Genomic DNA, 13,379 nt, shown 5'->3' with positions numbered 1-13,379 from the left:
TGATGTTAAATGAAGCTTGAAGCCTGGCTGACAGCAGCATTCCTCCACAGGCTCGGCGCTGAGAGAGGAGGAGAGGGGCCAACAAGGGCAGAGTAATGGTCTAAGAGAAACCACGCAGGACACGGCGCTCGTTGTGGCGGCGGGCCATTATCTCATAAGGGCCATTATCTTAATGGGGTGACCGTCTCGATATGACAGACATCACAGAAGGACTGACACATAAACAGTTTTTATAAGATGAATTTGCCAGTGTACAATCTCTGCGGTAAAACACATTTGACCCATAGCCGTAAACTGACGTATATAACCTTGTCAAGGTGGGTTACAGTTGCTTTGTGTGTGTATATTGTCGAATGTTGATACAAAACAAAATTTTATTCACAAATACACAAGTACACTATTTTTCTTTCTATGTTCATTTGCAAAGAATGCAATGCATAAATAACTTTCCAGAACATGACTGTTTTGAATTCACCCTTTATGAATAGGATCACATTGTCAGTGTTAAATAAGGTTCGCTACAAAGGTACATCATATAAAACTGTTAAATATATATATAACTTTATGACTTTGAAAATACATAGGATGGTCTCTCCCGAAACGCAAATCTGCGCTAGTCTCTTCAGGTCAGGGAGATAATGTTCGGTTCGACAAATCCACTGCCACGTTCGCTACGTTTCCAAATCCTGACAGATTTCAGTCCAAATCACAACAATTGCAGCAGACGTACAATCAAAGAAAAGTCAACAGTTTAGTCGCAAACGTCTTTGTTGTCCATTTTGTGTGTGCTCGGTTGGAAAAACTCCTCACAAAGCTCAGGTATGTGTGTTTTTGCTTGCGTTTGTGGAAGCTGAAGCAGCTGATGTGTGAATTCGTGTTCATATTGGAAATCCTTCCACACAGAAATTTGCCTGTATTTCTTTGGTCTGTAAAATTTTGATAGATCCATATACATTTCAAGATCCAAGTCGCAAACTATCCTCCAACCGATATTGCCAGTTTTGGCATCAGCAAACAAAACGTTGGCCGTTTCAGCTTTGATTGACAGCACAGGATCTGTTCCTCACGGTCCACGTAAACTCCATGATGAGAGGTCCTCACCCCTTATCTTATGAGACTGAAGGACTAATGGAGAGACTGACAGACAGGGCTAACAGGACTATGATGAATGCTCCCCTCCCCCGCCCCACTGTAGCTTTTGAGAATGACGAGGTGCTTCCGTATGTCGCGCCTCTCTTGGGAAAACTGTCCCCCACTGGCGTCAGGATACCTGGTGGGATTTAACAACACAGTAGTTAGGGCATATAACATGATACGTTATGCATTCTGAGAGGTTTTGGTGTTGTCCCAGATCCTTCCCTGGTTGGACTCTAACCAAGGATGTACTGTAGACAAATATTCAAGACAGGTGGGAGATGTATTCTTAAATTTTAAGAAAAAGCCCTCTCAATGCCAGTGATACAAATGGCTGAAACCTCTTGGGATATTTGATTCCGTATAATAAGAAATCTGTAGCTAATAGCTTTTTGATTGTATATAAATTGAAAGGATAGTTCACCCAAAAATGAAAATCCTATCATGATTTATTTCTCATGTCATTCCAAACCCATAAGACTTTGATTAATCTTTGAAAAACAAATTAAGATTAAGCAATTGCAAAAACAGGCTAATCATGGAGAGCTTTCGTAGTGCAATTTTTATTCTGATTTGATTCAGCTACTAACACAATATGAAGAAACTTCTGAGCATCATATGAGACAATATTATACAATGTTGTTATTACGACTTGCTGAAAATAAATTCTATAGATATAAAATACTTAAAGCATATCAAAATGTTAGTTTAAACGTTTAAACTATATAAATGTACACTATTAGGCGCATATCCAATCGTTTGTGCCAAAAGTGGAAGCTGAAGTGCACTTCAGGACATCAGTGGAAACAAGTTAAAATATGCCGTCATTTTTGCTCATAAAGGTAAAAATAATACATCATTCGGAACTGTAAAGGGTCTACTTTTATTTGTGTGCACTCACAATATCAACAAAATGTTGTACTTTTGTAAAATAAAGGAAACAACTAGGATGCGCTTTCTGTCGTCTTTGTCTTGAGCATGAGCGCTTTACAAAAAGGAACCAAAACTCAGCGAATATTTTCCTTACTGACGATGAATATATCTATAGAAAGCATTAAATGACTACAAAACAAAATAATTCAAATACAAAACAAAAACTCTCTAAAGATGCATTTCTCTCTGAAGGGGCGTCCAATGAGGAGATGGCGAGTCAGGATCATCAACTGACTCAGAAAACACTAGTTTATTAATAAATAATACAAATATCTCCTTACTATTTCCCCCCAACACATTCATGTTAACTTTTGCTGGGGCTTTGCGGCAAGCTTTAGCCTATTTAGCGCACTCGTGTCATGTTGGTGTGCACAATGGTCACGAAAACTCATCATCTGAACACGTTTTTATGCATTGCGGTTTAAAAACAAGTGATTTAAGCCACTGAAATGCAAACAACAGCACTATATGCGCGAGCTGTCTGTTTCTGTGTGTGATTTCTGCAATTGGGTCAGATCGAGGTCGGGTCATGTTCACACCTTAAACGAACGGTACCAGAGTTTGTTTGGAAGCGGACCGAGACCACCTCCTCAGCTGGGTCTCGGTACGGTTGTTTGGTCCGCACCCGAGTGCGATTGCTGTATTCACACCTGGCCAAAAGATCCGCACCAAGAGGGGAAACGAACTTGAGTTCTATTCAAGTGAACCAAACAAGACAGGTGTGAATACACCCTAAATATCTAATATATAATATTAAGAAATGTGCATTAATAATTTTATAACTTATTCACATAATAATTATTTTAGTCTTAAGTGATATGTCATTAAATATGTTAATAGATTTGAACTATACTTAGTATGAAATAAATGTATTTTAAATATATTACTTTTTTACAGATACCTTACAAGATACTACACATAATCATAAAAAATTCTATACACTTTCATTGTTTGATATTACATCTCTGGTTTTATTAAATTAAAATTAAAAAGCATTTATTTATTTATTTTATTATTATTATTATTAATTACATTTTAAAAACCTATATTCTCTGTAAGTGAAACATACAGTGATATTTACTATTCTTCAAAGACAGGCTTATAGGTTTATTATTACTGGGATCCAGTGAGGTATTTTTCATGACACCAGCCTTTTTGACAAGCAGGTCTAAGTCCTGAGTTGTTTTGTTTTGTGACACTTACTGTGGTTGTTTTCACTCGGCCTCCTGGCTGTGCACATGTCCAGCCCGTTCTGTTTACCAATAGGTCACAGCTTTCGTCATCCAAACAAGGCATCATCTCACACCATTGTCTGCTCCTGACAATGCTCACTGTTAAAAGAAGAGGAAAATGAATATGAAGAGGAAGTTAAATAAAAGAAATTACATTTCCAACCTATTTCACTTCCACAAGACCATATATTTCTTTGTGAAACATGCTATTTAATATGAAATTAAACATAGAGTGGGGCTTATCATAGTGTAGTCATTTTTTACACTGGATTGACTAGAACTGTGTTTTAAGATGATTCCATTGGTGCACCTGATGTGCAAAAGAATTGCAATTGAATAGTACTTCACATAGTAGAGGAAATTTACCTAATAAATGATTTAGCATTATGTATTAATGTCATGAAGTTTAAGTTTAGTTAATAAATATAAAACCATCATATGACATAGACTAACATAGTTTGTCTTAAAGGAATTCCCATAAATGCATAAAATTCAAGAAGTCAAGACATGGTAAAAATCAGCACATTTCACGCAACAAAGGCAAATAGCAATGAGAGAAAAGCGCTCCAGCACTTGGCCTAATATCCTAAGACTTTCTCTTTGAAACAGATTGCTGAAGTCCAACAGTGAGAATTTTTTTTCCTGAGGTAAGATTGTTTTTGCACTTAATCAAACATAAATGTCTATTTATAATAACTAGGGCACCCTTACATGTTCATTTGCATACCATGACACCCCAATTGGCCCTTAGAGAGAGGGAAAAAAAGGAAGGGAGAAAGGGAGGGAAACTGAGAGAAAATGAGAGAGAGAGAGAGAGAGAGAGAGAGAGAGAGGGGGGGGGGGGAGGGAGAGAGAGAGAGAGAGAGTAGGCGTTAGTTTGTGTGGTAGTCAGAGTGAAATATAACCCAGGAAAGCAAAAGCACATAAATATCAGGGTGGCAGCATTTGTACGTTTGGAGGAAGGCTAACAAAGTGTACAAATGGAGGTGAAATGTCATTCTCACCAAAGGAAAAGGCACGTTCTTAAAGGTAAAAAATAGTTGTAGAGATGCCTTCCAAACTCAAAGTAGTTTGTTATGTAGTGAATGTTTCCCTCACAGCATCTACTCTAGGGACTAGCTTCCGCTACTAATCTCCAGCATTAGTATTCACTGTTATGCCCTGGGCCATAAGGACAAATAAAAGAGCCTTTCATGCAAATTTGGTACATCTTCATTCTGTAGGCATGATTCACAAAACCGTAGGTTGCAGCCATTGGTGCTCTTATCTATGTTTTAAGATTAGCATGCTATTGAACACTAGTCTTATATGTAGTTTTTCTGATTTTTTTTAAATATTAGTTGGTAAGCTTAGTTGGTTCCCCCTGCCAAATAAATAGTCTTGACAAAGAACTGCCTGCATGCTTAAAATAGTTTGAAAAGAAGGTTGTGTCTACCTCATGTGCCACAGATGGATAGATAGATAGATAGATAGATAGATAGATAGATAGATAGATAGATAGATAGATAGATAGATAGATAGATAGATAGATAGATAGATAGATGGATAGATAGATAGATAGATAGATAGATAGATAGATAGATGGATAGATGGATGGATGAGTATAATGGTTAGACAGATAAACAGACAGATAGATAGACAGACAGACAGACAGACAGACACTAGATAGATAGATAGACAGACAGACAGACAGACAGACAGATAGATAGACAGACAGACAGACAGACAGACAGACAGAAAGACAGACAGACAGACAGACAGACAGACAGACAGACAGACAGACAGATAGATAGATAGATAGATAGATAGATAGATAGATAGATAGATAGATAGATAGATAGATAGATAGATAGATAGATAGTGTACTGTAGATGGATAAGTGTGCATATGGATAGATGGAAAGATGTGAATATAAAGGCAGATAAATAGATAGACAGATGAGTAATTAGATGGATGGAGGTATAAACAAATAGACTGAATTACATTCCAAGATTTTCATTGAAGGTCTATGTGATTTTTGATAATGCTCTATGGGAAAAGCGCAAGTCAGATCAGAAAGCAATGTTACAGCATCCCGAGTCAGACTGAAGGACATGAAAAGCTGGAAAGCTCTAGGAGCTGTTACATTTTATAAATGTCTGGTCTTGCATTAGGGATTTGTCAAGTTGACATACTGTAATAATGATGCCCCAAAAACCCTTTATTTCACAGTAAAATACTCAGCTATTCCAAACCCCCCCCAGATCCCACCTCTAACTCATTCTCTGCCTGTCTCGGGCAACACGTCGGATCACTCCGGCCTCCAGTGATGCATGACACATGACAGATCATCAACATTTTAACTTTAAAGAAGTAAAGTCAACAAATCCACAAACAACAGCCGAAGAGAGTCCTGTCAGCACAACACAGTAAGCTCTCAGACTCTGTCTCTAATGAGCTGTCCCTCGTCTCCTGCTATTGAGCATTGAGACGGTCACTCCACGGATGCCAAACAGACTATGACAGAGTGCACAAAGTGCCTCTAAATCAATACATCAAAGAACTCTCTGAACTTGGAGTTTCTGGTCAAAGGGGCACAAAAGTAATATGGAAGTTGCTTACTGAGACCAAAATGTGACATTGTCCAGATAAAGATTTTGTGTACCTGATTCTGAAAGAAAACATCTTACTTAACTCAGATGTGCATTGCAAATTCCTCTTATTGCTAGATGCTGGGAATCAAATCTGTTGAATTATAATCTGTATATTTGGAGTATTCACACGTTGGCAGTTTGAAATTAGAAAAAGGCAAAATAAATATCAAAATAATCCCTGCAATCAATTCTTGTGAGAAGATTTTCTTGCTAACTATTCATGCATTTGCGGCTACAGATGGCATCTAAATTGTGACAGATCACTGGATACCTCCATTATCACACCCAAAATGATTTCTCTCTAATTATTTTTGTATACGTAAAATATTCAGTATGCCTTTCAGCTGTGGCTCTGCAATTTACAAATATTTTATCATTAATCAAAATTATCCAATGCACAAATTGCATTTTCTGAAGGAAATATCAGAGCTGGAAAAGCTGAAAAGTCACTCTTCACTGCTTTAAAATCGACGCAAGGAAAAATCACAAATCAGTATGCAAATAGATTTAAGAAAAAAGGCCAATCACAATGCAGTAAAATTACAATTGAAATATTTAAGAAACAAACTGAAATTTTACAATGCTACTGTGATGACAAATGAATCATTTGAATCAAAGATAAGTTAATTTGTTGAAATGGACAGTTCATGGAAATTAATTAAACATGTAATATTGTCTTTACATCTTAAAGGGATAGTTCACTAAAAAATAAAAAAAAATGTCATTGTTTACTCACTCTCTACTTGTTCGAAACCTGTACACGTTTTTTTCTTCTGTTGAGCACAACAGATATTTTGAAGAATGTTAGTAACCAAACAGCTGCTGGTAGCCATTGACTTCCACAGTATTTTCTTCATAGTTCCATAAACAGGGAAGTCAATGGCTACCGTCAGTTGTTTGGTTACTAACATTCTTCAAAATACCTTCTTTTGTGTTCAACTGAAGAAATTCATGCAGGTTTGGAACAACACGAGTGTGAGTAAATAATGACAGAATTTTCAATTTATTTTTAATGGACAAATAAAAAGCACGTTAAAAACAACAAAATGTTTCTTATTTTGTTGCAAATATTAGATATCTTGCCTACATACAAGCACTGTAATGGTGAATTTCTGGATTATTTTTTAAACCTAAATTTGATTTTAATAATGGGTTCTTCATAATGTTCTGAGGAAAGGTAGTTCCAGTCCTCAAGGCCCTGTCATTCCTGCCCCAGTTAAGACTTTAGCTGTGACTGATGACCGATGCAGAGGCCGGACTCAAGATTTATCGGGACAATAAATGAGATGGGCTGCTCATTGCAGCGGACTGCGATTACTCAAATGTTTGGCACCGACGAGAACATCAAACATCTGTCCATACATTTTTACAGCGGACACAGCTTGAGAATCCTGTATGTTTAACATTCACAGTAATGGCACACACTAGTATTCAGATCAGTGCTGCTTACACAGGAAATGCCCATAATTTACAAGTAACACATGTTGTTGTTTATAATGAATTCATGAGCTTACATTTCAAACAGTTTCTAAGCCAAGCCCCTTCTGTTCTCAATGTTAAGCCCCCCACTGTGATGAAATCAGTGAGGGGAATTCATGATGTAATAAACTGGACAGCTAATGAATTGGATGTGAATATCAATGAATATTTTCTATCTATTGTTTTGTATCCATCGTTCTCACAATGCCATTACACTAGTATTGCCTGTGCAGCTTTTCACAAAGCTGCTGATTTTTCTATTGCACATATTCCACTGAGAAACAAAGATAAATTATGATCAGTGTGGTTGGATTCACAAATGAACAAGTCTTATAAACCAGGTCTTTTAATGAATCAGTCACAAGTTGTTGGTTTGAATCAGTCTGAATGAATCTTAATGAAGAAAAATCTAATCTGAATGAATCTGAATGAATGGATCTGTTAAAAATAATCACAAACTCTCTGGTTTGAATGAGTCTAATGAATCCTTTTTTAAATGAACTCTAATCAATCAGTCTTATCGGTTACTTAATAAACATCTGAACCACAAGTTATTACTATAATCTAATATTTTTAATATTTATTAATAATGTAACCTTTTAATGTTTTAAAGATTCAATTTTTGTCATTTTCTAAAAATGCCTAAGTAGTTTTTATTTCAGTTAAAATAAATGACAATAAGAAATGCTGAATGGTATAGTAAAATATAATACAGTAAAATATAATTATGTATCTTTTGAAATATACACTGTATCTCTATTTTGTATAAAACATTTCATTACACCACCCCAAAACTTGCTTTGATAGCACCCCTGAAACCGAATAATACACTTGGATTAATCACCAAATGCTCAAATATGTGTACACTGATTGTCCTCACCACCGTAATTGATTCTAGAAAACAAAATGAAGGTATCTTTGTGAGAGGATATTTGTGTAAAATAATATATGAGGAGTCAAGGCGGAGAGTCTGTGTAATCTGTGTTATCATGGGCACACCTGCACACACTTCATCACGGGGCATGCAAATTTTTAGAGCATTGTGGAAACACAGAGGATGCATTATATAATTAGTTTCTAGTGGGACCGCTTATGTCAAGTCTCTGTATTTATTTAGTGGGTGAGCCAAATAACAGTATATTTTGTGTCCTTATCTGTCCTTACAATAATATAGAGCCATCTCAGCAACTGCAACCTGTATTAAATCTAAAAAACATGAACATGGCAGTTGTAGCTTTTGGTGTCCCCGACGTGATATAATCCCCATATGAAGCCAGTTCCATCTTGACTTTGGTGTCTTGATTGATGGCGCAGAACTTCTCGAGTCACTCCCGAATGTTTTGGGGAGCCGGTATCCCATTTGTAATGCTGCCGCATAGACACCCGCGATATGAGGCAGATGCTTTTGAATTGGCTGCCTGAGGTCAGCCCTGACCTATCACATCCATCTAGGCTGTGTGACTAGGGAAACATTTCTAATCCTTGGGCTGACATTCCGAATTCGATTGCAGAGTCAAAGATATGGAATTAATGCAGGTGCTCGGTGAGCGAGACTTGATTATCCTGACACCTGGCCGACAATCACCTTGTCTAATTGTTAAAATGCTCTCCTTCCTTTGACTTTCTGCATAGTTTCCAGGGCATATTCCAGCTGTCGGCTCTCACCTCCCCGCTACCACCAGCTGAGGGAATTGGGTTCTGTTGCTGTCACTTCCCACCCGCTTCCAGGCAGAATCCGCAGTCCCTCTGTGTCCCAACATGCCGCAGCCGCCTCTCGTTTAGCTTTTTCTGTCTGATGCGATATTGATGTCAGATCTTTCCAGGCCACTTTGATTCTGTTCTACATGAAAACTTCATGACGGTTTAATTTCCTGTTGGTTTGATGATAAATTCATTCTAATTGCCATGTCGATGTCATTGCCCAAGACGTCTTAAGAGATTCCAAAGAGCAAATGTGTTTTCAGCTCTGCTTTTCTTGTTATTCGTTTTACATGCAGGCGGTTTTGCAGTTAGAACTGAACTGTCACTGTACTTGTACAAGTGAAAATGTAATTATACTCTAACATGAATTATACATAATTTCAGCCTGGTTTCATGCCAAAGAATGTGTTTTCCATTTTTCAGTCTGTGTGTGAGCATTTCATTTTATGTTAAACACCACGATACACTTAAGTGCTACTCATCCAGGTTTCGACTATATATTACTGTTTAAAAGTTTGGGCTTGGTGAGAATTAAAAAAAAAAAAAAAGGTTTTTATTAGAATTATTATTACTCTCAAATGTTGTGTTTTTTTTTTTTTAATATATTTTTTTGTATATTTTTTTTTATAATTTTAGTGTAAAAAATTTAATATTGTGAAATATGATTACAATTTAAAATATCTGTTTTCTATTTGAATAGATTTGAAAATCTAATTTATTTCAGTGATGGCAAAGCTGAATTTTCAGCAGCCATTACCCTAGACTTCACTGTCACATGATCCTTCAGAAATCTAATTCTAATAATAATTAGAATAATAAATTATAATATGGTGATTTGCTGCTCAGGAAACATTTATTATTATTATCATTGTTAAAAACAGTTGTGCTGCTTAAAAGAACAGTATTTATTTGAAATTTTGACAAGTAAAAATATACATTTCTGTACTGTATGTGTAATATATATATATATATACTCTTAATATATATAACTCTTAATATACAGTTATTTGACCTTTTTATAACAATGACCGGTTACTTCAGTATGTAAAATGTCATAAATCCCCACAAACTAATATTTTATTTCAGATTAATTCGTTAATAATTCATATTAATTCATAATATTTGTAAAAGGTACTTTTATTTTTTACACTTTTTTGAAATAACAATTAATCAGATTTATTTAACATTTTTGGAAGTGTTGCACCACATTACATTTTCGATTAAAGTTTAATTACTACTTTTAAAAATGCCATGAAATTTTGAAACATGAACTTGAAATTTTATATATTTTACACTAGATTTTTAGTTTTAGATTTTTCTCTTTTCACCACAGAAACTCTTATTTGTCATTGAGCCACATGTGATCTACAGTGTGATCTTGTTTTACTGCATGGTCTTCAATGTGCTAAACACAAAAGTCTGCTCACCTTCCATCAGCAGGGCATGTTTCCTCAGTCCTGCTGTCGTGAGACTAAAGCCTGGCAGTCTTAGTACTTAATACATAATGGCAGACGTGCGGCTATTCTTTCTCAGTATCAAAACCTGTCTGATTACCTGCCTTTTATCAGATAAAGCCACAGGGCACAGAACAAGATAAAACAGCAGCGTTGCCTCATTTGAAGAGATCAGGCTATATTTGGCAGAAGCTTTTTATCCAAAGAAACAAAACAACTGAAGAAATCAATATTTCTTTAATAGCCTCAGACACTCAGAGTAGCAAATTACACAAAATTAAAAGCGAGTGGGGTAAATAGTTAAACAACAAACAAGACTGAGGAAAAACTGAGGGAGCTGAGGAGTTCAAGAAAAGATCGTCTTCGCATGCAGGGGTAAATAGTCAATTGGATACACTGAGATTTTCTTTCTAAGCCGTAAAATTATATCTGAAGAGCAGAATCCATTGGTTGTTATGAAATAACTGCATTTTTGAAAGGCCAAAGCCTCAAGACCTCTGCATGCACCGATAGAGAAATTATATCCGGCTATCTTGTTAGAAAATGCCAAAGTAGAGTAACTGATTCTTATTGTCAATTTGGTTTGTGAGCCATGAGATGATTTTACTGTTTTTGCTCGTTTTATGTTTGTAATCTTTATTGTTTACTGGATTCTGTGCTTTTTTACGACATTTCTTGAGCCAGGATTACTGATTGGCATGTGGTGTAGCCCACTACAGGTGATGTAAGGTCGTAGAAACACGGAGGACTGTGTCTTTCAAAAGCAATTACTCAAGAACACCTACTTTCATCTGGCCATGAAGAAACTCCTACCTTATGAAATATGTCTTGAAATTACTCGGGTGTCATAGCAACAACTGAAGGCAAGAAGACATATGACCACATGAAGATAAGTGCAGGCCACACTGAAAACCAGTCCACACAAGATTAAAACTAAATTGAAGAAAAAGGGAACACTGTAAATGGCAAATATAATTGCAAAAAGCTCTCATTTGCTTCTCAGATACAATACTAAAGCAAGCTGAAAAGCAAGTAATGAGATAAAAGACTCTGTATTATGTATTTCCATTATGTTCACTTCACAGCTGTATTCAAAAACAAAGGTACAGTGAAATTAGCATGAACAAATGACTCTAACAAACCAGTTCTTTTAATGAATTGCTCAAAAAGACTTTTTGGTTGAGTCTGTCTGACGAATCCTTCACTTAATTAACTCACTAAATCTGTCAAAGCCCGTATAAACATCTGATTCACTGAAATAACATCTGATACACTTACTAAGTCATGTCAGTCATTTTTTTTCAAAATGAAGCTGTGCATGTTTAAGTTTAGTTTCGTAAATCTTTAAATAGCCCATTTAAACACAATTTGTCCTTTGTGTTTGCAAAAGTTTGGTATTTAAATGACAAAAACAAATATACAGAAAAAACTTAAATAGTTTATTCATGAACAAGTGACTCTAAAGAGCCAGTTCTTCAAACTATCAGAGTCTGATTCATGAATAATGAGTCAGTACCTTTGAATCATTTAAAAAGATTTATTAGTTTGAATCAGTCTGATAAATGTAATAATTTATTTTCTCATTTAATAAACCACAAGTCTTTCAGTCATGTTTGACTCTTAATTAAGCTTTGTGTATTTAAAAATTTTAGAAGCTTTTTACACCCGTTAGGTGAGATTCACTTTGCAGAAGATTGATGCTTACATAACAAAAACAATGTACACAGTCTGATTCATGAACAAATTACTCCAGTGAGCCAGTTCTTTTTATTGACTCGCTCAAAAAGACTTGCTAGTTTGAATTAGTCTAATGAGTCCTTGATCTAATGAACTCATTAACATCGGATTCACTGAATGAACATCTGATTCGCTTACTGAACTGCAACTCTTTCAGTCATATTGGACTAGAAATGCAGCTTTGCATATTTAAAGATTTCAGAAACTCAAGTTTGTTCATATGGCAACCTGTAGTCTAGATTCACTAGTCATTTGTGTTTACAGAAGTTTGCTATTTAAATAACACACGGCAGCTTGGAGCTAATCTCACCAACTCTAAATTTCCCCAGCGTCCGTCACCTCGTAACACATTCCGCACACGTGACCTCAGGCACTGATGGAACCTCTAGCAACATTCCAAATCCTGTGAGTGACACTTCAGCCACACTCACTGAGCAGCGTAATCTCACGGATCAGACTGGAATCTGAAAGCCCCAGCTATGGATGCTCTGGTGTGCTTAGAGGCAGTGGCACCAAAGCCTGGATGAGTCCCACCTCAGCCCCTCCTCATTCTTACCATCCACACATGCTGGACTGGCTCTGGTAGTGCCAGCAATCTGGCCCTTCCTGCAGGCACACCTGGCCGTCTGCCGGGCGATGGTCCTCCTTGGCTGAGTGCTGTCCCTGTCCAGAGTCACGATTTCACATGTACCCGCCACCAGCTGACCTGAATGAAGGACAAAGAGTTTAAAGAAATGTCAGCTGGGCTTTCAAAACCACCTGGATGACAATCAAATCTTTAAGAAAATGTGAATTGTGCCAAATTCCCTGCTACAGCACTAGAATGATGTGGCTGGTTGCCAGGCTGTTGCTTACATGTTCTGAGTGGATTTTAGCATGTTTCTAAGTGGTCGTGAAGGTTTTATGGGTGGTTGCTGGCCCAAGTCAGTAATGTGTGCCAAGTCTAGGGCTGTATGATTAATCAAAATAAGGCTGCGATTTATTTAGCTAAATGTACACACTGCATGTTTCCGAGTGAAGTGCAGCACTGTTTCTATTTACAGACAAGCGGCTTATGATCTGGTGTTTTCAGTGTC

The 13,379-nt window shown here is 36.5% G+C and overlaps 1 protein-coding gene across 3 annotated transcripts in view; it reads right to left on the bottom strand.

Moving 5' to 3' along the window:
• Positions 1-461: 461 nt before the first annotated feature.
• LOC109078201 (chemokine-like protein TAFA-5) overlaps positions 462-13,379 on the bottom strand; it is a 43,543-nt gene continuing 30,625 nt past the window's right edge. For all 3 annotated transcript variants that reach the window (XM_042753141.1, XM_042753142.1, XM_042753143.1), the window contains 3 exons: positions 12,860-13,009; positions 3,271-3,398; positions 462-1,270 (listed from right to left, as the gene is read on the bottom strand). In XM_042753141.1, the coding sequence (XP_042609075.1) occupies positions 1,262-1,270; positions 3,271-3,398; positions 12,860-13,009 (287 nt within the window). In that variant the 3' untranslated portion in view covers positions 462-1,261. The remainder of the gene's footprint in view (positions 1,271-3,270; positions 3,399-12,859; positions 13,010-13,379) is intronic.

The sequence above is a fragment of the Cyprinus carpio genome, chromosome B25 (assembly GCF_018340385.1).
Source record: "Cyprinus carpio isolate SPL01 chromosome B25, ASM1834038v1, whole genome shotgun sequence".
Taxonomy (NCBI): domain Eukaryota; kingdom Metazoa; phylum Chordata; class Actinopteri; order Cypriniformes; family Cyprinidae; genus Cyprinus; species Cyprinus carpio.
This window is presented reverse-complemented; position numbering and strand designations above follow the sequence as displayed.